Source organism: Marmota flaviventris, chromosome 1 (genome assembly GCF_047511675.1).
Source record: "Marmota flaviventris isolate mMarFla1 chromosome 1, mMarFla1.hap1, whole genome shotgun sequence".
Lineage (NCBI taxonomy): Eukaryota > Metazoa > Chordata > Mammalia > Rodentia > Sciuridae > Marmota > Marmota flaviventris.
The window spans coordinates 118,032,126-118,055,789 of NC_092498.1; the positions used below are offsets into that span (position 1 = coordinate 118,032,126).

Genomic DNA, 23,664 nt, shown 5'->3' on the forward strand with positions numbered 1-23,664 from the left:
CAGAGGCGGCGAGTGAAGGGATACCAGGAATATACTCCCGCCCTGGAGTCCAGAGGGCCTGAATTCAAACTGTGTCTACTCCCAGTTAATTTGCACTGAGAACAGGAGCAGGCCACTCATACTCTCTGACTCTCTGGGTGTCAGTCTTCTCGATTGCAAAGTAGATCATATAGATTGCAAAGTCCCGGCCAGGTTCTCTCCCACCACTGATGGCAAGTTCTGTTCCCCTCTTGGCCCCTTATTCTAGGAAGTGTGGGTGGTTGGGACTGATGCAGGTCAAGTTCATCTTTTTTTTTTTTTTTTTAGCAATGCTGGGGTTTGAACCCCCAGTTTTTTAAAACACACACACACAAGAACACAAAAACATTATTACATGCCTAAGGCATGCAAGTTCATCTTTTTCTGTTGACCCTTCTCTTGTAGCTACTGCCTCGGCATGTTCTTGGCCTACAGGTACCTCTCCAGAAGAGGGACCCTGAGCATCAGGAGGGAGTCATTTCCCAGGGATCAGATAGAAATCTAGTTCCTTGGGGCCCTTCGGGAAGCAATTTTAAACACACTCCAAGTCACAAATTGTCTGAAACAAGATCTGTTATGATCTCGCCCATTTCACAGATGAGGAAATAGGGATTCTGAGACCCATTAATTTGTCCAGGGTCACCCAGACAGACAGGAGGAGGCTAAGAAGAGACTTTGAACTCAGTCAGGTCTGTCTGACTCATGCTATGGTTCCACCCCCTCACCCCCTCCCAGTTTATTGCTCTGTCCACGCTGCCATTCCTTTGTGAGTATCTGCAGCATTTGCTGGGCAGGGTGGTAGTAGCAGGGCAGTGAACTTACACACTGATTAACTTCACAAATGCTTAGGGCACCTACTGTGTTCCAGGGACCAGATGTATCTATGTCCCTTCAGGGGAATCCATGAGTATACGCATATGTAAGGACACATGGGTACACATCTATGCTTGCACATGCTTGGACGCATACAGAAATACACCCACGGATCCATATATACACACAAGTATCCTGGACATCAACATCCAGGCTTTAAGATGAGGCACGTTGGCAAATGCTTATAATTGTGGCTCAGGAGGCTAAGGCAGGAGAATCACGAGTTCAAAGCCAGCATCAGCAACTTAGTGAGGTTCTAAGCAACTTAATGAGATCCTGTCTCATGATAAAATATAAAAAACAGGCTGGGGATGTGGCTCGGTGGTTAAGCACCCTGGATGCAAACCCCAGTACAAAAAAAAAAAATTTGAGGCAAGAAAAATATGCACACAACACACATTACCACCCATACCCCAGTCCCACACCCACAGTAGCTTACAGCAGTTTACACACTCCAAACTCCCTCCCCCCTCTCTTGCTCCCCTCCCTGGCACCCCTCATCCCCGGAATCTCAAAGGAGACTCATTTAGCTATTAAAAATAACAAGAAGAAAAAACATGAAGTTTTTCCCTGGTCAGAGCCCCTGGGTGGCTGGGGCATGTGACTTCCCTTCTTGGACAAGCATAGACCTTCTCGGGGCATGGAGAGACACAGAGACAGGAGCTTTAGAAACCAGCAAGTTTTAAATATATGTTAGCACAATATTAACATTAAATACACATCATAAATACACTTTATAAATATGAAACTGATTAAAAACTGATAAAAATCAATAAATTAGACATGTTGCTCCAAGGAATCTGCCCAGCAGTTTCTGGGACCCCCTCCAGGAGGGTAATGGTTTCAATATGAGAAAATTCCGTGACCCACCACCAGGGGGAGCAGCCAGCAGCCAGGACCCAAGACTGGGTGCTTCCAGGCACTGGGAGAGAACTCAGCATGCCCTCACCCCATGGCCATTTGCACCACATGTCCCAATTTACAAAGAATTTGATGTCCACCCTGTGTCACGAAATCCCAGCAACTGACAGGCAGAGGGGGTTTTATATAGTCCCCTGGCTCCCCAAAGAAAAAACTAAGGTCCTAAGAGGTAAAATGACCCACCCAAGGTCACACAGTGAGTTAGTGGCTGGGCTGGGACCTCAGCACCCTTTCCCTAGACCTCCAGGACACCCCACCCCAGTAACAGCTGCCTAAAGTGAGGTCACCCAGATGTCCAGGTGTCTGGCCTGAGCATTGATGAGGCATCAGAGGTCAGTTCAAGCCCTGACCTCCCTCTCAGAATCCTGCCACCATGAAAAGGAGGAAGTCTGGGGTCAACAGCCCTGCAAGTCATGAGAGGGAAGGGCTGGCTGGCCTCTGGGGATCTGGGGGGAGGGGGGTAGTCAGCCCAGCCATGAGTCAGCTTGTGTCATCAGACCCCTGAATCAATGGAAAGTCGGTCCCACGTGGCCTGACCTGGCCACCCCACCAGGACTGGGAAACTTGGGGCTGGGGGTGCAACAGCCTGACTCTATCTCCTCAACCCAGAGGAGGCAGGAGGAGCCCAGCCAGCTCCTCTCCTTAAAGTGCACTTCTGTGTCGTGGGGGATGGAGCAGAGCAAGTTTGGTGTCATGCCATGACACCTCACTTCCAAAGGGAACCCCTGTGTTCTTCATCTGCAAGGTGCGCCCCTTACGCTACCAGGGCAGATGCCCCCGGGGCACAGGCCTCTTGCCCCTCCTGAAGATCTTAGTCTTGAGGACCCCCTTGTGCAGAGCCCGGCGTGGGCTGTGTCTCCGGCTCCTGCTCGGGCTCTCCCCCCACTCCCTGAATACCCACCCCACTGAGCCCATGAAGCGATGGTAGCCACGCAGGAACCTGCAGCCCTCCAGCTTGGCTTGAAAGACATCCAGGGCAGAAGTGAGCTGCAGCCAAGGCCCTGGGCCTGTCGGCACGGGCTCAACAGTATCAGAGGAGCCATTAAGCAACCAGGACATACAGTGGATGTTGTTCCTGATGCCTTGTATGTTCCTCTTGGCCGTCTCCAGTTCTTCTAAGTCCTGGGGTTTTAAGAGTTGCTTTTGTAAAGTAACTAGTCCTTTCAGGACTCGGCCCAGGGTGGCATTGACAGTCCACAGGAAGCTTCGCTTGCTCAGTCCCCGAAGTGCATCCTTGCTGGGAAAGGCCCCAGGATGCTCTGTGCAGGATCCTCTCAGGATAGGTGTGTCCAGGTTTTGGTGTTGGATCTGGGGGGAACAGGAGAGTCAGAGAGTGCATGCTGGAGTCCCCGTCCCCAGCCCAACCACACACATAGAAGAGTCCACCCTGACTGGCTTTTAAATGCTAAAACTGATTCTCCTCTATCTGATTTTCCCATTGGACAGATGCAAAAACTGAGGCCCGTGGAGGACAATAGATTCTGAGATCACCCAGGACAGGGTCAGAGGGCTGTTTGGGGTTGGTGGGGGTGATTGGATGAGGGCATGTCAGTGGGAAAGGGGGGCTTCAGAAGGGCAGGATCTGTTTTGCTCACTGCTACATCTAGGTGCCTGGAACCAGGCACCTGCCAGGTGTGCAGTGAACACTCTGAACAGGCAGTGGAACAAGGAGTTGGGAGCTAGGGCACTTCAGCTTCTCAGGGTTAGGGCTGGAATAACACTAGGACTCAGTTTCCCCACCCACCCCCGTATTGAGTCGGGGTTATGCTCACTCCCTGACTAAACCCCACAATTCTCTGAGGCTCAGAAGCCACAAGGGGTGAGGTGCTCACATAGGGTTCCAGAAGTGAGCTGGTGTCCTCTGTGAGGTTCGCTTGCCTCTGGAGCTGGCTGAGGAGCTGCTGGTAAGGACCCGAGCAGCCACGCATGGCTGCTGCAGTGCTCAGGAGCAGAAGTCCAAGGACCAGACCTGAGATGAAGAAGGATGCGGGTCACCTGACTTGAGAGGAAGCCACAGGTGAAAGCCTCAGAGAGGGACTCAAGAGAGCCCCAGAGGGTGTATTCTCCCATCCCAGTGCAGACAGGTGGCACTGTGGGGCCACCACCACCTTCCCAGTGAGTCACTAGATCCGAAACAGGGTGGGAAAGGCCAGGATAGCGGCTGCCATTTACCAAGTAGGTGTTTGAGCAGAAGTTGCAGCACCCATCCTTGCTGGAGCTCAGTCCTGCCTACATCAAGATCCTAACTTCATTTGTGTAATATGAATTGAACTGAATTATGCTGTCATATATAACAAATTAGAATAAATAAAATTTAAAAATTAAAAAAAATATCCTAACCTCAGGAACTAAGAGCAGATGACCAAGTTGGAACTAGCTCTCTGCAAGATCTTGGGGCTAAGGACTGGCCCCTCTCCAGGACCCAGACTTGTCAGCTACCCTGGACTCCCTGCAGCAGGCTTTAGTCCTCTATTGAGAAGTTTTTGGGGTGGCAGCCCTGGAGCAGCCAGGTGCCCTGTAATCAGAACTAGAAGAAGTGACCTCTCCATCTGAATGGTCAACCAGGAAAGGAGATGGGAGCTCATTCAGTGCATGTGCCCATTTTACTGACAGGTAAACCAAGTCACAAGAGATGGGCTTGTCCAGGACACACAAGGCCAGAGCTTTCCCCAACCTCCCATATCTTCCTCCTCTCTCTATAAATGGCCACTTCAGCCTGGCCCACCAGGGATGCTGCAAGCCTGTCAGAAGGCTGCAAGGGGCTGGTGCAGTTATGGCTCTCTGCCCCCACCCCCACAGCACCAGCAGCCACGTGGTCGGAAGGGGCCTATGGCGCAATGGCCCGGAAGACAGTGACACCATCCTTCCCTTCCTACAAACTGTTCAGTCCCTTGGGGAGGACTGGCTGCTGGGGAGGCCTGAGAGGCTGGGCCCCTGAGTGTGCCATCCACAGAGTGCCCTCGCCAGCTCCCCAGGTATCCACAGCCAGACAGAAGGTCCGTGGTGTGCGGATGACGGTACGCACATGAGACTAGGTGTCTGCAGGGTGTGTGGCAGGGGCCATGTGAGGCTCAAGGAGCACCTGCCCTCTTCACTGGAGCCCTGCTTGCAGGTGAGGCTTCCTGGATAAGGCTCTGGTGATGTCACAGGACTCCCTGTGCCTGCTGTCCTGTGGGTGTGGCTTGTGTGCTGTGTGATTGTCTGGGCTCCGAGGCCCCCGGGACTGGCTGACCTGAGAATTCATCCCAGACCTGGAGAATCAAAGCAGGGCAAGAAGGAGGCCCCATCGGAACACATATTGCCCCACTTCTCTGCCTGGCTAGTAACTTCCTTCCCTTCCCGGAACATCTTCCTCTTTCCTTCTGGTTCCCTGGTCTCTTCCCAATCCATCCTCTTCCCTCAGGCCTTGTTCCCAGAGTTGTCTATTTCACCTTCCCCTAGAAACCCTCCAGGGGTACCCCCTCCACCTGTGGGTATCCTGGGTTCTCAGTGGATCCCTTCCTTTACCTGACCTCATGGCTCTTTCCTCTCCTCAGCATCCTTCTGCCTGGTGACTGCCCACCCCAGCTCTCAGAGGGCAGAGGGTGCCCCGCTACCCGCCAGCACCCTGGGCACAGCAAGCAGGTGCTGGTACAGAGGAAGGAAGTACTTACTGAGCAGCGTCCTCCTTGTGAGTTGTGCCCGCATGCTGGGTGCCCGTGCTGTGGCCCGCGCCTACCGGGGGTAACACCTCCCTGCTGGGAGCCCTGCGGGCTGCCAGCCACTTTATGCCCGCCGGGGCGATTGGCCAACACCTCGTGAGGTGGGTGGGGAGGGGGTGGGGGGAGGGCAGGCCTTCTGGGAACATGACCCCAAAAACCAAAGTTTCCACAGCGGCCAATGGGCGATGGGTGCTGTGGCATGCCCGCTCCTCCTCCTGTTTTCTTCGAATTCGTTCTTCGAGGTCAGCCCCACGCCCAAGGATGATGCAAACTACAGCCTCGGCCTTCTTGGGGAGAGTGGGAAGCAAGAGGGTCCCTGCCATCTTCAGGAGCCTGGGCCCAGGGTAAGAGGGAGAAGCTGCAAGCCAGACCTGCAGAGGCCCTGGTCCCTCTTCCCAGGAGGCACCAGCTCTGCAGGACACTGAGGTCTGGGGCTGAGGGGAGCAAGACATCTTCCCTGTTGAGTGCCCTTCCCGCCCTCTCGCTGGGGCTGTTGGGACATCTGTGAGCGGAAACCACTGGGCTCTGGGCACAGAGCCAGACCCAGGCTGGCAGCCCCGAGATTGTGGTTCCAGCCCCAGGACTAGCATCCCCCAGCCCAGCACTCCCTGTCTTCAATCCCTCAGCAGGCACCTGCTACCAGCCTCACATCCTAGATCTCCCACCCACAGGCAGATCCTGCTCTGCAGACAGGGTCCTTTAGGGGAAACTGGACACTTGGAGCAAGAGAAAAAGAACATCAGGTTTCAAGCTTTCTGAGCTGCTATGTGGCCTGACATAAGTCACTTAACCTGTCTGGGTCCCAGAAACCCAACCTGAGGAAGTCAAAAGCAAATTTCCCAGCCCACCTCACAGGGCTGCTGCCATCATGGACATAAAAGGCAAAACCTTTTGAAGGAAAAAGAAAAGATGAAACTCTAATTCCAAGTACTAGCTATTGGGGGGGGGGCGGGCAGGATGGGGGAGTGGAGGAGATGGGGAAGCTGTGAGCTCAGAGGGGAAGCCAGGGAGGGGTAGTGGAGCTGCCGTGGTGACAGTTGGAGACCAGGTTTCACTTTCTCTGAAAGATAGCGATCATGGGTTGGTCCTCTTCTTCTTGAAGGCATCTGAACATGACAAGAAAGGCGCCCTAGAGACAATGCCCCTCTAGTCGACCTGCTACTTTACTGTGGGGCAAACTGAGGTCCAGGGAAAGGGTGGACAAGGTGGTTCAGGGATTAGCCAGGGGCCTGCAGGTCATGCCTGGCAGCCCCACACAAGTAACAGGCCTGGAAAGGGGTCAGTTGAGAGGCAGATCTCATAAGGCTGAAGAGCCAGGGTGGGCCCCTGGGGCCTGGCAGAGAGGTCTCGGCTGCAGGCAGCGGGTGCATCACTCCTGAAGAGCCCTTCACGGAAAGCCAGTGACGCCAGATGGAGGCCGCTCCGCCTGTTCTCCACCTCTGTAGACAGGCCCCTGCCACCCCTGTATTCAACAGACTTGGCCCTGCTCTGTGCCAGCCATCCCCAGGCGCCGAGGATTCAACAGTAGGCAAAATCAGGCAGTCTCCATGCCCAAGAGGCTGCTCTACACCCCCATCCGCTCCCTGCACAAGGCCCAATACCCCACCGTCACCACCCCCAGGGGCCAGTTCTGGATTCTCATCCTGAGAATTCCGCTTCCACTAAATTCCCCTTCTCATCCACCCCCACAATGCCTGGGGCCCTGGCCAAGTCAGGATCCTTCTCCATTTCACATCCCTGATCTCATCTTGCCGCAGTCTCTAGAGGAAGATTCCCTAGCTCGCTTTGATGAGGAGACAGAAGCTCCCAGAAGTCCAGGGGCCTAATCAGGGCAGGAGAGCCAGATGGGGCCACAGAGCTTCATGCCCCTCTCAGCAACTGCTGATCGCCCGCCACACCTGGGGAGTCACACCTCTGCTTTATTCTATTCTGCCCACAGTTCAAGGAGGTCATGTTCCCTCACCAGTTCCAAGACTTCTGAGGATGCCCAAGGCCACCCTGCAAACAGTTAAGAGGGCATTCAAACCAGGCCTAATTCAAAGGACAACATTCTTAGCATGGGGCTAGACAAAGTGTTGTGCCCAGGCCACAGGCCACAGGGACCAAGGTCACCAAAGGCAAGGACAGCTTATATATTAGTTTGCTGGGGCTACCATAATAGAAATACAGACATCCCAGGGCTTCCACAGGGACTGGTTCTGTCACATCTGAGTTTGTTCAAGTCCCTTATATGGTATAGTATCTGCAGAGAATTTAAGACACATCTTTCCATGTATTTTTGTGGGTGTGTGTGTTGGGGGCACTGGGGATTGAACCCAGGGGCACTCTGCCAGTCCAGCTATATCCTCAGTCCTTTCTATTTTATTTTTTTCAATCTCGATATAGGATCTTGCTACATTGCTGAGAGCCTCAATAAGTTGCTAAGGCTGGCCCCGAACTTGCAATCCTTCTGCCTCAGCCTCCCGACTCACTGGAACTGGAAGTGTGCAGCCACCATGTGTGGCTCCCCTATACTTTAAGTCATCTCTAGATGACTTTTAATACCACAAAGCAAATGCTTAGTAAACAGTTCTTAGACTATATTATTCAGGGAATAATGACAGGAAGAAAAATATACATGTTCAGCACAGACAAAACCATCAGAGGCCTAACCACATTGCCATCTGCAGGTGGTTGAATCTAATGATGTGGAACCTCCCTATACAGAGAGCCAACTCTGTTACAGGCAAGGTGGCTTAGACAACAGAAATTTATTAGCTCACAGCTCAGCTCTGGAGGCTAGAAATCTGAACTCAACGTGTCAGTAGGTTGTTCCTTCTTGGGTCTCTCTCCTTGGCTTATAGATGGTCATCTTCTCTTTCTCTCTCTCTCTCTCTCTCTCTCTCTCTCTCTCTCTCTCTCTCTCTCTCTCTTTTCTGTACTGGGATTGAACTCAGAGGTGATTTAACACTTGTCCACATCCCCAGCCCTTTTTACTTTTTTGAGACAGGGTCTAAATTGCTGAGGCTGACCTCGAACTTACAATCCTCCTGCCTCGGCCTCCCAAATTGCTGGGATTATACGTGTGTGCCACCGTACCTGGCTCTGTCTTCTTGTCTTCTTACCTGGTCACCTATTGGTCTGTGTTATTGGTGTCCTAATCTCCTCTTTTATAAGAACACCAGTCATATCAGTGTAGAGCCCACCAATGGCCTCATTTTACCTCAATTACCCCTTCAAAGGCTCTATGTCTAAATATAGTCACATTCTGAGATCATGTGAATGAGGATTTTAGACACATGAATTCAGGCAAGCAATGATTCAGCCCGTAACATCTTGCAAGAGGAGGCACTGTGGGAAGGCTTCAGGGAGTGGGGACACTGGCTGAGGGTCCAGCGCTAGGTGATATAGGAGGACAGGGAATGGCCAGGAGGTAGGGAAGCCTGGCCTCAGGACCATTCAAGTGAAGCATGAGGGAAGGTGCGTCAGCGTTTCTGGTGAGGTCAGTGCCCAGTGACGTCCCTCTCGCCAGCAGGAAAAGCTTGCAACATGGCCCAGCCAGTATAAATAGGATCCCCAACCACAGGGCCCAGGGCTGTCCCCTCTTCCTGGGCCACGTCAGGCAGGTCCGCGTGATTTGGAGAGGAAGAGAGGACAGGCTTGGTTCCTCAGAATGGCTGTTTCCCAGCCTTTCCGGCTCACCCTCAGGCTGTGGGGGCCCTGCCCCTTCAAATGCAAGAATCGGACCTGCCAAGGCCTGGGGGAAGCAGATCAAAACTGGGGATGGGAGGTGGGGTGCTCCACTGGGTAGAAAGAAGGTGGCCCCCCCACCTGCCAAATCAGAGGTGGAGAACAACTCAAGTTCCAGCCTCAATCTGCTCCAGAGCCCAGTGTTCCTGGTCCAGTCATGTTCTCTTTTTCAGCTTCAGTTTCCCCTTAATAAACATAGTGACATAAAACAATCCAATTTAAAAATGAGCAAAGGAGCCAGGTGCAATGGCACATGCCTGAAATCCCAGAGACTCATCAGGCTGAGGTAGGAGGAAGGCAAGTTCAAGGCTAGCCTCAGCAACTTAGTGAAGCCCTATTTCAAAAAAAAAAAAAAAAAAAAAGGACTGAGGAGGTAACTCAGTGGTAGAATACTCCTGGCTTCAATCCCAATAATATCCCAATAATAATAATAATAATAGTAATAATATAATAGTAAGCAAAGAAAGCTGGGCCCAGTAATGCACACCTGTAGTTCCTGCTACAGGGAGGCTGAGGCAAAAGGATCACAAGTTCGAGGCCAGTCTGGGCAACTTAACTGACATCTATCTCAAAATAAAATAAACTGAGGATGTGGCTCAGTGGCACAGCACCCCTGGGTGCTGCAAAAAAAAAAGGGGGGGGGAGAGTTGAATAAACATTTCTCAAAACAAGGATACTCAGACTGGGCATGGTGGCACATGCCTGTAATCCCAGCAAGTTGGGAAGCTGCGACAGGAAGATTACAAATTTGAGGCCAACCTCATCAATTTACCAAGGCCCTAAGCAACATAGAGCCTTGTCTCAAAAGAAAAAGAGACCCTGTCTCAAAATAAAAAATAAAAAAGGGCTAGGGATGTGGCTCAGAGGTTAAGTACTTCAGGTTCAAATCCCAGTACCAAAAATAAACAAACAAACAAAAAATAATATTCAAATGGCCAAGAAGCACAAGAAAGATGCTCAATCATTAGCCATCAGGAAAATACAAATCCAAACCATATTGAGAGATCATATCACTCCCACTAGGGTGGTCGTAATCAAAGACAGACAATAACAAGTGTTGGCAAGAATAGGGAGAAATTGGAAGCCTTGTACACTACTGGTGAGAATGTAAGTTTGGCATTTCCTCAAATGGTTAAATACAGAGAGATCATATGATGGAACAATTCCACTTAGATCTGTACCCAAGAAAACTGAAAACATACATCTAAAATAAATAATGAAAACAGAAAACATATATCCACACACAAAATAATTGGCAGAAGCAATTATTTTCAATCACCAAATAGCACAAACAACCCAAATACCTGTCAATAGAAAATGGATAAACACAATGTAGCCTGCTCAATGATATAATGGGATGTTCACAAACTGAAATGAAACACTAACCTTACTGTAACACAGATAAACCTTGAAAATACATTACTAAATGAAAGAAGTCAGACAGAAAAGGCCACATATTGTAAGGTGCCATTTATACACAATGTCCTGAACAGGCAAATCCAGAGACAAAAAGTAGATTAGGGAGTGGGGACTCCAGGGATGGGAAATGACAGCTACAGGACATGTGGTTTTTTGGAGAAAGTGGTAAAAAAAAAATATTCTAGAATTAGATAGTGGTGATGATTACACAACCTTAAATCTACTAAAAAACACTGAATTACATAAATTTGATGATATATGAATTGCGTCTGAAAATTTTAAAACCTCCTAGCAAAGGCTACTAGGGTAGTCAGTGTCCAGTGTCATTCAGTAAGATGACCCTGACCCATAGCAGGTGTCTGGAACACTTTGGGGCAGACAAAAGCGTACATTTGCTTATGTCACAGGGTGACTTTGAGGGTGATTAGGAAAGGCAGTGTTACATAAACCCCAGAGTGAACAAGGACCAACTGGGAGGTCAGCAAGGTCACCCTGAGCCTGGGGCATCCCTTAGCTCACAACCTGCCACCAAGTTCTTCTGGGACCTAGACAGTCCACAGGTACAGGAAATCATGTGCCCCCTGTGCCCAGTGGCTCCCCAAAGTTGGATAACTGACCCGCCCACTTCCTGGGGCAGGAACACCTCTTCAGGGAAGTACAACAGAGACAGAGACCCAGACAGACAAAGGGAGAAAGGAGGCGGGGGAGAAAAGACCTCTTACTGGTCATGTTCATGACTCCTCAGACCAGGCCCCACCACAGGGAACCCCCTGGCTGAGAGGAAGTGGGATGACCATAAGCACATTCACTGTGTGGCAGGAGACGAGGCGCTGCCCTGCCATCAATTCTCAGGGCAAGTCTGAGATGCCCCTGCTGCCCTCTCAGGTCTTGGGAGGTGAAGGGACAGGAAAAATGACCAGAGAGGGCCCACAAGCCCACAGAGTCCCTTACCAGCACTAAGTCTTAACTGTCATGTTAAATAAAAATGACCCTAAATGTTAAAGAGGATGACGGAGTCCAACTATGCCCTGACCTTTCTCACCAGGATAACATAAAACACTTATTCTGAAACATCATTCTTGCCTACAATGTTTGGATGCCCCAGACACCAAGGCATGTGTATTTCTGGACATGTTGGGATACGTTGTTGAATCCTCATGACCATCTTAGGAGGTAGAAGGGGAGCCAGTGCTCACGGTGCTGGACAGAGGGAATGGGTCATTCATACACACTGGGCTTTCCTACCCTTGTGGTCCTCAGGGAGGGACTTATACAATACAGACTTTTTGCATCCCCTTGCTGCAAACACTTCCCTGGTTTCCTGTTGCCAAAGTCATTACCATGTCACCAGGCTCTGTCCACCTCCCCAGTCTCGCTTGAACCTCTCTCTCCTGCCATCTTCTATGACCCTTCTTGGTCCCTCAGTGGACCTCAGGGCCTTTGTACATGCTGTTTCCATTTCCTAAACACTCTGCCTACTGAATTGCCACATAAACATTTAAGTCCAACTCAAGTTTTGCCTCTTTAGGGAACCTCCCCCACCTTCCTCTATCCCTGTGACCCTCCCAGAGTACCATGTGTAGCACTCATGGTGTATATATTTACAACTATGAATTTTCTTCACAGTGAGACTGTAAATTCTAAGAGGTAGGCACTGTGGTTGTGACTCTCCATTGCCTTTTGGGAGTACAGAAAGGGCCCCAGAATGCAGTAGGTGCTCAAGAAATTCTTGGTGAAGGGATGAATGCATGGCTATCCAGATGTGGCCATCTGAAGAAGCTTCAGGAAAGGTGATCTGTGGCTCCCAATCTGTAGGACCCAGATATATCCCTGTCCCACATCTGGTGCACCTGCAGCCAGGTTTCTAGAATTGCAGGGCCACTTGCTGCCAGGTGGAGATCCTTCATGTGCTCTCCCTGTTCCCTTTCCCAAGGAAATCTGATTTCTGCCATTCCCCATACACAAAGCATGTGATCCCATTTCTGGGTAAAGACGCTGACTTTTTCCTTTATGATAACTTAAAAAAAAAAAAAAAAAAAAAAACGAATTCAAAACGTGCCTTTTCACCCACTGCAGATTGCAACACTTTCCTGGAAAACAAACCAAAAAAGAAAAAGTCAAAGCATTTCTCCCGCTTCACACATGAACCAATACCCAGCACGTGCAAGAGCTGGGAAGACCCATTCATCAGACACTCATCATACCCCGGTCCACAGGAGGGGGCTTGGGCCCAGCTGGCCTTCGCAGTATCACAGAGGTCTACACTGCCCCTGTGCGTCCTTAGCAGGACCAATCAGAACCCTTCCTTGGGCTTGACATTGGACATAGGAAGCACACTTGTCATATGGCTGGGGGTTTTGACCCAAATGTCACCTTTCAGCCACTATGGAGCTATGGAAAGCCAACCTTCCTGCTGAGAGGGAATGAATGGAGCCAGCACAGACAAGGAGGCAGAGCCTGAGCCCTGGCTCCTGTCAAAGCAGGACAATCCCAGGGCATGTCAACAGGAAGCAGATCTCTTTTTTGCTGGCCGAGCTGGTTTTCTGGCATTTGAAGCTGGGAGTCCTTTTTCCTGCACAAAATTGAGGATGGCCACAGGGTGGGGGAGGGCAAGGCAGGAGGAAGTGGGATGGGCTCAGAGCCTCCTTTTGGTTCCAGCTGCACAGGCACATTAAGTGCAGAAAAGTCACAACTTTGCTCCACAGAGAAGGCAATTGGAGAAAGGCAGTGGGAAAAGGCCAGATCCCAAGGGCTGGGACACACAGGTGGGACTCACTCACCGGACTGCCAATCACTGACCAGAGAAAAAGGCTTAGAACAGGTGCTGTGGCGTCACCTTTCTTCCCCCTTGTTCTTGGGGAGACACTGGGGAAACCCTCTGGTTTGTTTGGGGTACTTTTGGTACTAGAGATTAAACCCAAGGGTGCTTAACCGCTGAGCCACATTACATCCCTAGACCTTTTCATTTTTTGAGACAGGGTCTCACTAAGTGGCTTAGGGTGTTGGTTAATTGCTGAGGCTGGCCTTGAACTTGTGATCCTCCTGCTTTAGCCTCCTAATTCACTGGGATTATAGGCATATGCTGCCTATAATCTTAGCATATCTTAGCCACCACACCTGACTAAGAACTCTTGAGACAATGAAAAGAAAAAAACCCTATGGGGGGAGGGGAGACAAGGTCATCAAGGCTTGCTGTATCCAATGACCTACTAGTGGCCATTCAATGGGTGATGGGGTATGATCAGCTGGGGACAGTTCACCCCGTCCATTAAATGATCCTGGAAGGAAGATAGAACAATATGGCATTACTCAAATGCTGGGCACCTCCCCAGTCTAGAAGGCAGAGCTTAGAAGCAGAAAGGTTGAAACAACCAAAATGTCCTTCAAAAGACAATGAAGCTGGGCATGGTGGCACATGCCTGAAATCCTAGTGGCTTGGAAGCTAAAGCAGGAGGATTGCAAGTTCAAAGGAAGCCTCAGCAATTTACAATTTAGGGAGACCCTGTCTCAAAATAAAATATAAAAAGGACTGGGTATGTGGCTCAGTGGTTCAGTGCCCTTGGGTTCAATTCTTGGATTAAAAAAAAATTAAAACATAACAAATAAGCAAAATGTAGTCAAGCCATACAAATGGAATCTTATTTGTCCATGAAAAGGAATGATGTACTGACATGCTACAATGTGGATGAACCTCAAAAAAGTTAATACCAGGTGCTGTGGTGCATGCCTATAATTCCAGGGAATTGGGAAGCAGAGGCAGGAAGATTATAAGTTTGAGGCCAGGTGGGGCAACTTAGTTGAGACCCTGTTTCAAATTAAAATAAAAAGGGCTGCGGTGTAGCTCAATGGTAAAGCACTTGCCTAGCAAGGCCCTGAGTTCCATTCCTAACTCTATTCTCTCTCTCTCTCTCTCTCTCCCTCTCTGACACACACACACACACACACGGCACCCCAAGGCCCTTCTTGCTGGGCTACCTCTGGCCCAAGGGCTCTCATCTGTAGATTTAGAAAAGGCTAACTTAAATTTCAGAGGCCAGTGAAGGGGAGGGCCTGATGGTAGCCTGGAGAGGAGTCTCAGTTTTTTTTTTTGTTTTGTTTTGTTTTGTACCAAGAATTGAACCCAGGGATGCTTCACCACTGAGCCACATCTCCAGCCCTTTTTATATTTTATTGTGAGACAGGGTCCAACCAAGTTGCACAGGGCCTCACTAAATTGCTGACGTTGGCTTTGAACTTGCAATCCTCCTGCCTCAGCCTCTCAAGCTGCTGGGTTTACAGATGTGCACCACAGTGCCCTGAAGCCTCTCAGCTTTGAGGGGGATCAAGTGTAGGGTGAGGCACTGGAGGAGCAGGGTTGGGGAAATCGGCAGGCCAAGCCGGGAGGTCTTGAAGGCGACTTCCTGAGCAGGGGCTGTGATGGTAGAGGGAAGGGACATGCACATGCCTGTGCAGCCAAATGAAAGGGAGACTGAGGCCAGCAGGAAGCCAGGGGCAGCAACAAAGATGAGGACAACTGACTGAATTGGGGCCCTAGAAAGGGTGGGGTCCCCAGTATGGGAGGAGCATGGGGCCTGAGAGACAGGGATGGGTCTCACGGGGTTAGGGCAGGGACCTGGGGAGGAAGGCAGGGGCTGCAGGCAGGACGGGAGGCAGAAGAGTGTGTGGAGAGGTAGATGGGAAACTAGAGAGGCTGAGGCTGAAGGGAGGAGGGCAGAAGGCGGAGGATATGGGGTAGGTCAGAGGCACAGCATTGTTCTAGTGAGCACAGGAGAGTTGTCCTTCTGACAGCTGGCCACTGGAGCCAGCACTGGGAAGGTGGCAGGTGGAGCAGCAAACCCATCTACCGATCAGGCAGAGGCAGGAGATGTGGGATACATTTGGGCACATATGTGAACACGTGAACATGAAAGATGTCAACATGTGCAACACACCTGCTCACAACATGCAAAAACACACAGTAACACAGAACTTCCATGCTCACATGTCATACACACACACACACACACACACACACACACAGGTGCATAGGCAGGGACGGAGCCAGGCCCACAGCTGACATCCCCACATAAACAGACATGGACATCCAGATGCTCACCCCAGAGGTCCAAATAACGGCCATGCCAGGACACACTGTCCCTTCAACCCAGGTGTAGGCTACTTTACACACATATACACACATATCCTCACACTTTCCTTCCCAAATGGACTCATCTGTGCTCACACACAGAGCATAAACCCAGGCAGCACATGCATACCCGTGCACCACACGTGCATGCCCACGTAGTACCCACATCCATGGCCTACATTAACCTCCTGGGAAGGAACCCCGGGTACCCCCACAAGAGGCAATGTTGGTTCTAGAGCCCCAGCACCAGGGGCTGCTTGGGAAAGTGAGACTCAAACCGCAGCCATTGCCCAACACACCCACCCTGCCTAGCCCAGGGTCAGGGAGGAGCCAGGGCCAGGCCTCGCGTGCCTGCCCACGCATCCGTTGCCACCAGCAGCAGACACCAGGCCACCAACGCAGACAGCAGGGATTGCAAGGATCTTGCAAAACCTTCCCCATTCCTCAGGGTTCAGCTAAAGTGCCTTTTCCCCCAGGGAAACTCCCCAGGCTCCTGCGGGCACATTTAACCTTCTTTTGGAATTCTGGTTCTGCCATGACCAGCTGTGATTTGGGGAAAGTCACTTTACCTCTCTGTGCTTCATTTCCACCTGTGTAAAATGGAGATGACGAAAACCTATATTGAATATATACATAAATTAATAGTGCACCTCCCCTATACACACACAGGTAAGGACCCCAAGGAAAATGACAGAGGAGTCCTACTCATCCCCATACAGTCAACCAGCTGCAGACCCTCACCACCTCCCCTCCAGCCCCTTCCATCTACCTCCAGCTCAGGCCCTTCCCAAGGGGCAAGAAGGACATCAAAGTTTCTTATTCCATCTCTACAGAGGACCAAGAAGCCATATGTGGACTAACTTGGCCTGCACAAGACCAGGTGGCTCTTCCTGGCAGGGATGTAGATGAGGTCTTTAAACCCCAAATTTCCTCTCCCGTATTTTTGAGGAAGGCTTGAGAGGTCACTTCCTCTGTATGGGCAGGAAGATCAGAAAGGGTAGAAATGGGCCACTGCCTCTCCCCGCCGGAGGTTTCCTCATCTCTGTCCTCCCCCACCCAGGCCCACATCCTCCCAGCAAAAGCTGGACCCTGGGATGGCCACCAGAAGCCTGAGAACAACTTCCACCTGAGGGACAGTGGGCAGGTCATGAGCACTAAGTTTCACTGTCTATGATGTGGACAGGTAGATGGGGGGTTCACAGGGCTGGGAAGTCAAGGATGTGGGCTATGACCCAGCAAGTATCCCCAATTCTGGTTATGAATGATCCAAGTTGAGCCCAATCCCAGGCCCAGGCTGACCACACTAGCTTCCTTTACCATAGGACACCCTGGGGGCCTGGGTAAGACAGGGAGGTGGCTGCATGATCCCTCGCCTCAATATTGGAGAACTCAAGGCTCAGCCTGGTGTGAGGTCCAGGGTCACCTCCCTGAAAGGCATTCCCCTGTTCCTAGGGTACCTTGTGCCTGACCCCAGATGGGTCAGAATCTCAACATTCCCAGAGCAGATCTCTATCTGTGACTTGCTAGAGGCTGAGGTCCAGTCCTGTGACCCCCCAAGGACTCTACTACCCTCAGAACTAAAAACCCTCCTCATGGACACACTCAGATATATAGCAGAGACACAGGTGGATATGCTGACAACTAGGCCTGGGTCCATGTCAGTCTCCCAAACTAGTCAAGGCCATGTTGGGACCTAGTTAAAGGGACTTGTCAAGACCTTGATGTCCTTGGAGAGCCACAGTGAGAAACACCCAACCAGACAGTGACTCACAGGCAGATAGACAGATGGTCAGACCCCGACACTGGACTTTAGGCCAGGAACTCTGTAGGCATACAAGTAGCCCCAAGAATCTTGATTCTGAAGGCTCTGCCTCCAGTCCAGGACACCTCCCAAGCCAGTGTCTATACCAGCTCTCCAGAGGAAAGAAGCAAGACTTCCATCCTACCCCTACCACAGAGAAACTTAAAAAAAAAAAAGAAAAGAAATCCTCCCTTCCCAGGTTTCCTGAAGGAGCAGCTCCCCACATTTCCATGCATCGGGAGGCAGGGGATGAAAAACTGAGGCTTAGGGAAGGGGCTGGCCAGGTCCCCACCACTCACTCACCGGGCCGGGACTGTGCTCTCGGCTAGCCTGATCTGCACCCTGAGTCCCAAGCCTTGGGGTTCCCAGAGGGAGGACGGGCATACTGCCAGAGGACTTGTCCCTGTTCTGGCTTTTCTGGGGAGCCACCACGACCTCCAAATACAGAGAAGTCACACCCTTCTTCCCTTCCTAACATGGGCGGGTCTAGGCTGAAGGCACCTGATAACCTCTTGGGTGCATGGTGGGGGGGGGGCCCAAGTGGACTACAGCAGAGTCCTGGCCTTGCAGAGTGGGAAGGCGGGCCCTACGGCAGGAAATCCAGGCCCAGATGTGCTCAGGCGTGCAGCCCTTGATGACCGAGCAGGCTCCAGGTGGCTCACCTGTTCCGTACTCCCAGCCTCAGCAGGGACCTCCCAGCATGCAGGGACCCTGCCTCCACTGCTCTAAAAAAGCCCTGGTGGCGAGAACTAACTGACCTCTCCACCAACAAGAGGGACCATCAGAACTCAGGTGAGGCCCAAAAGCAAGCAAGCCACAATCTGGAAGAAAGGGGCTTTGGGGCCCTCCTCTATGGGTTTCATACCAGCCCACTTGTACCCAGATGGTTTGGGGGATGCCCAGACAGAAGGATCCAGAAGTCTCTGCCCACGTTCAGACCCCCCTGATGGACATGAGGCCAGGAACTCTGTGGGAATAGAAGCAGCAAGGAATGAAAAAAGAGCCCAGACTTCCAAGGCAGGCAGCCTTGGGTGGGAGTCAAGTGACCTTCGCTGAGTCCTATCACTTGTGAACTTCTCAAAGCTTCAGTTCCTCATCTGGAACGTGGTGATGTTTCACGTACTGCTCAGGGAACTATCATGAGCAGCAAGCGAGGTGAGGTGAGCCCAGTTCTCAACAGCTACACAGGGAGAGAACAAGGCCTGGGGACTGCCCTGGCTGAGAGTAAGCCCTAGATAAGCCCCATGGACCACAGCCCAGTCTAGTCAATATAAAGTCCTTTATTAACAGATGATTTTTTTAAAAAGAGAGAAAGAAGAGAGTGAAACAGAAGTAAAAAAACACTTTTCTTGGAAGCCCCAGGAGGGGGAGGCACTGTCAAGATTTTGCCTAACTGGAGGCAATCCAGCCAGACATGGGACCCTGCCCAGTGGGGGCAGCTGGCCCTCAGGGGAGGTGAGGGAGATGGCTCAGGCCTCAGGCAGGGACTGTGCAAATGCCGAGGCCACAACAGGGAATGATGGGTTGGGGGCTTAAGCCCCAGAGCACCATGTTCCCCGCATGGGTAGACACACGGTCGGGCTAGCACCTGCCCATTCCACCTGTGCGTGCACACGTGTCCACGAGAGCCGGTGCCAGCACACAGCTTACATACAGAGAGTGGAATGAAGGTTCCCCTGCCAGGAACAGGGGAAATCATCCCAGAGCTTGAGGAAATAGCTTAGAGAAGTCTCTGGAAACCCAGAAGCCAGAAGATCTGGGATTCTGCACTGATCCCTACAGGCCTTAGGAGGCCAGGCTCTCTGGCCTTCGCTGGAGGACTGCGATGACACTGTTGATACCATCCTCAGGCACCTGGGGACAAATGATCAGGAAGGAGGGCCAGGACTGAATCCAATCAGGAATGTCCAGATGTCCTGCCTAGCCCAGCTGGGATTACCTTATGGCCCCTCCATTCTGGGCCTCAGTTTCCCTCTAGGATCCCCTGCCCCAACTCATGGTACTCACCAGGGCATGGTCAAAATTGAAAGTGCTGATGTAGTATGCAGAGATGTCAGCGGCAGCCAGGGGACCCGCAATCTGGGCCACAATCCCACATTCATCTAAGGGATAAGGAGGGACACACAAGGCTTACACTGGCCACTGTGGTTACACCATAGGCCTTCCCTACCCCCCAACACAGGGAGTGGCCTCACCGAAGCCTAGGGGCTGTCCACCAATGCGCACCATCCTCCACAGCTCGCCTGAGGAACTGGTCAGCAGGAGGTCACTGGGGAATCTGGGGAGGCATGTGGGTGATAGGCAAGGCACCCCCATCTGTCCCTATCCCACTGTGAGTCCCTAGGGCAGGTGTACATGCAGACCTCAAAAGTCTGGTGCCCTGCCTTCTCCCTCCCCAGGCTAGCATAGGGTCTGTTGCCCACCTAGAATCAGGAATCATACTTTTTTTGTGTCTCAGCATCCATGACGATAGAGATGTAGCCCTCAATGAGGGAGAAGGCGAAGAATTGGATGGAACTGGGCTCAGGACTGCCCAGGGCCACTTCCTTGGGGGCACTAGGGAGGGACAGCAGAGTCAGGGTTTCTGCCAAACACCCAGCCCACTCTATCTACTTACAGTCAATCTCTACTGGGAGGTGCTGGTGGGGATGGGGTAGGACAATAAGCCTTGTTCATGCTGAAGATGAAAGACCCCAGAGGTAGAGGATCTGACCAGGGAATGATTGGGAGTGGCTCTGCTGACCACAGGAGAAGGCTCTAACTTTGAGGTTAAGACCTTCCCTGAATATCAGTAAAGGGCATGTGGAAACCATGGGCTGCCAGGAACCCTGAGACACAGCAGAGGGAACAAGGTGCAGACGAAGCAGATAGGACAAAGGTGAGTCAGAGTGAAGGAAACAGTGGTGTGAGGACAAAGACCAAATGTACACACAACCCACCTGTGAGAGTAGAAGAGGACATCAATGAGGGTGGTGGCGATGGCTGGCAGTGTCTCAGGGTCCAGCGTGAGAACACAGAAGCGGTTCTGTGGAGTCTGAATGGGATGCACTGTGGGGCTGGGCCCTGCTTGAGGTGGACAGGGCGCCAGATGAAAAGGCATTCATGGGCTGGGGCGACCCCTGGTGGTCAGTCTGGGAATAACCCAGGCCGGCTTACCTCAAACTCCAGGAACCAGCCTGGGACCTCCCACTCCTCCTCCCAGCTCAAGAGGCAGTTAGTGTCTGCTGGTTTTCCCATGCCCCCAGACCCACCAACATAAGGGAAGAGCCCCACTGGAATGTTTAGGTGTCAAGAGGCAGACCTCACCATGCTGGGCACGAGGAAAGCCGTTGCTGGAATCATCCCTGGCAACAGGCACAGGCTCCCCACCCACTTCACGGTAAATGTCGAACTCCTGGGCCAGAGTGTGGATCACCACAGACAGGTCCTGCTCCCGCACCTGGGCCATAGGCATATGGCACATCACATGGGTCCCCCAGGCACCCAGGCCCATGCTGCCTTGTGCCTATACCTATGGGAAACTTACCAGGATGAAGTCTGTCTGGTAAGTGGATAGCATCAGCACAGATACATGGTGCTCGGCCAGTGGCGTGATGACTGAGCGAGCAATTTTAGTGACCCCAGCAGCCTGCACTGCTGCACCACTGTGCGACGACACATTCATCACCAGCCAGGTGGCTTCAGCCACTTGCAGAAATTCCGATGGGGGCAGCTCTGTAGTAGGAGGCAAATGCCTAGTAAGGGCCTTCAGGGCTAGCCCTACCCCTTTCTGAGACTTAATTTCCCTGTCTGTGCCTTGGAGGGTCAGCAATATATGGGCAGGTCTGGAGATGAGAGCTGTCTCCCCCTAGTGCTGCAGAGTAATACCCATAGGTATGCAGACTGAGAAGTGCTTTGGGTACTGTGTGTGTGTTGGTGAAGGCGGGGGGGGGGGGGGGTGTTGAACCTTCCCATTAAATATCTGAACTCCAGACTCAACTGGTTTCAAATCCCAGCTCTGCTAATTACTTGTTATGGGGCAAATGATCTGTTTCCTTATCTGTAAAATGGGATGAAAGTAATGTTTTGAGCATTAACAGAGGCTTTATATCACAAAGCACCACTGGGGGGCGCAAGCAGATTGGGTTAGCCTGTGGGTGGAAGGGCTTTTCCTCGTTTGCAGATCCAGACTTCCCTGAAATTAAGTAGCAACTTGGAACCCAAGGCCTGAAGTGGAGCAGCAAGGAGATAGGACAACCTCCAGTTGGTTAGTCTGATCCCGGCCTGTAAGGATGGGCTAACTCTTGCAGAAGTGGGGAGAGACAGCAGCTCCAGGGCCCAGGGAGGGACCAGGCTGGAGGCCAGTTCTGAACAAGGGCCAGGGCCCCGGTTGGCTGCTGTTCCCAGAGGCACAGCCAGGAGGCCCCCAGGACCCTGCCCTGGCTGCCTGCTCCTGCATTCCCTTCTCAACCCTCAGACTCCAGGAGTTCCTAAACCAGCAGGGGAGGAGCTGACGTGTACCCGGGATAAAAGTCCAACAGAAAACAATGCCCAGGGGTTAAAACAGCAGCAGGAACCTCCTTCCCCCACCCCACACATTCAAGTCCCGACCTGTAGCTAAGATACCTGCCCCCCTCCTTACTGGCCTAAGGCTACTAAGCGACCCCTCCCTGACAGTTTCACTTTTATGATACCCTCCTGGGACCCTGCTAGATCACTACCGTAACTATACCCATTTTACAAAAGAGGAAATATCTCAGGGAAAGTGATTTCATCAAGAGAGCCAGTGAGTGGTGGAGTAGAATTCGAACCCAGATCCATCTGCCTTTCAAGGCCCAAGTTCTTGGGATCTGGATCCCAGCATCCGTTAGGAATCCTGCATAGAGGGAAGCATGAGACTAGACCCCACCTTTAAAGCCCTCCTCGTCCACCATGAGCGTGTAATCCTCGGGGGTCTCCGTCAGGCTGAAGAATTTACACCTGGTCGGGAGCAGGGAGGATCTTCAGCCTGGAGTGGAGCACTCAGGGGGAGGGGGCGGTGGGGGTGGACTGAGCTCAATTCGTCCCAAAGGACCCCCCTGCCAGGCGCCTTCCTGCCCGGCCCTCATCCGCAGGCTCAATTTCCCCTGGGCAAAGGGGTGTGGGCCCCATCTCCCCAGGCAAGGGCTGTTGTCCACCTCCAAAACTCCCTCCCCGTAGCCTCCCGCCCCTCCATTACTCCAGGGAGGAGAGGCTCACACCCGAGACAACACCAGGGGCATCAGACCTTGGGCCCCCAGGCCGGCCCCTCTGACCTGATGGGAGGCGTCGGGAAGGAGCTCTCCGTAGTGGCCAGGTAAGAATGCCCCCACTTCACACCATTCGGAGTTAAGCATTGCCCACTCCAGGCTGTTTGCGCCTTGACTGGCCCTGGGATGCAGCCTCCGGGACCGGATAGGCGGCGGTCCCCGGGAGGGTAGGCCCAGGCCGGATGGCGGCCGGAGGGGGAGCGCCTGCCTTCCCGCTCCCGCCCGCCTCGCGACGATCCTAATCCTCCAACCCTGGCCGGGAGAGACAGTGAAGAGCCGCCCCCCCCCCATCGGCGCCCCCGAACCCGGGAGCGCACCGGCTACGGCGGGGCAGGAAGAGCAGCTTGATGAGAGGGTGGGTGTAGAGCCAGAGACCCTGGCGGGCGAGGCTCAGCACCCGCACCCGGTGCTCTAGGATGTGCAGCTCCATCTCGGCTTGCGCGGCCCCAGCCCCGCCACCAGCTAAACCGAGGCCGGAGGCGGGGCGGCAGGGGTGGCGCCCCGGACTTAAAGGAGCCGCTGTGCGGGACTATGTACGCCACTCGCAACACTGCAGACCCGCCCAACAGGGCACTCAGCTGGGCGCCCAGCTACTTGATGGTCACGCCCTTCAAGATGCGCGGCCTATGCAAGGTGGCCACGCCTTCCACACCAGTACTTCACCCAGCTTCTTCCAGCTCTCCTAGCCCCACCCCGGATGGCTCCACCCCTCTAGCCCTAGCTCCCGAATCACAGCTTGATCCCACCCGCTGCGTTCCCTGGGCCCCGCCTTGACCGCGCCCCCACTCCTGGGCTCCGCCCTTTCCGCCA

At 52.5% G+C, this 23,664-nt stretch overlaps 2 protein-coding genes and 1 long non-coding RNA gene across 10 annotated transcripts; 1 reads left to right on the top strand and 2 right to left on the bottom strand.

Moving 5' to 3' along the window:
• Positions 1-1,555: 1,555 nt before the first annotated feature.
• Osm (oncostatin M) lies at positions 1,556-5,589 on the bottom strand. 2 transcript variants are annotated; one of them, XM_027953462.3, is made up of 3 exons: positions 5,466-5,589; positions 3,645-3,781; positions 1,556-3,120 (listed from the first exon to the last, which is right to left on the bottom strand). In XM_027953462.3, the coding sequence occupies exons 1-3, from the start codon at positions 5,497-5,499 to the stop codon at positions 2,572-2,574; spliced, it is 720 nt and encodes a 239-aa protein (XP_027809263.2). In that variant the 5' UTR covers positions 5,500-5,589; the 3' UTR covers positions 1,556-2,571. The 2 variants fall into 2 exon arrangements, with proteins under 2 accessions (XP_027809263.2, XP_027809264.2); XM_027953463.2 differs by lacking the exon at positions 5,466-5,589 and adding an exon at positions 5,320-5,331.
• LOC114106523 (uncharacterized) lies at positions 4,715-6,417 on the top strand. Of its 2 annotated transcripts, none has more exons than XR_003585207.3 (3): positions 4,715-4,924; positions 5,349-5,482; positions 5,677-6,417. It is a non-coding gene; the product is annotated as an uncharacterized lncRNA (long non-coding RNA). The 2 variants fall into 2 exon arrangements; XR_003585208.3 differs by having other exon boundaries at positions 5,686-6,417.
• Positions 6,418-18,847: 12,430 nt separating this feature from the next.
• On the bottom strand, positions 18,848-23,390 carry Castor1 (cytosolic arginine sensor for mTORC1 subunit 1). 6 transcript variants are annotated; one of them, XM_071615178.1, is made up of 9 exons: positions 23,172-23,390; positions 22,476-22,546; positions 21,114-21,301; positions 20,889-21,026; positions 20,527-20,650; positions 20,011-20,143; positions 19,783-19,865; positions 19,595-19,689; positions 18,848-19,441 (listed from the first exon to the last, which is right to left on the bottom strand). In XM_071615178.1, exons 1-9 carry the CDS (start codon positions 23,282-23,284, stop codon positions 19,373-19,375), a joined length of 1,014 nt encoding a protein of 337 aa, XP_071471279.1. In that variant the 5' UTR covers positions 23,285-23,390; the 3' UTR covers positions 18,848-19,372. The 6 variants fall into 6 exon arrangements, with proteins under 6 accessions (XP_071471279.1, XP_071471270.1, XP_027809228.1 ...); XM_071615169.1 differs by having other exon boundaries at positions 20,527-20,653; XM_027953427.2 differs by having other exon boundaries at positions 20,030-20,143; positions 20,527-20,653; positions 20,894-21,026; positions 23,172-23,388.
• Between the last annotated feature and the right edge of the window lie 274 nt (positions 23,391-23,664).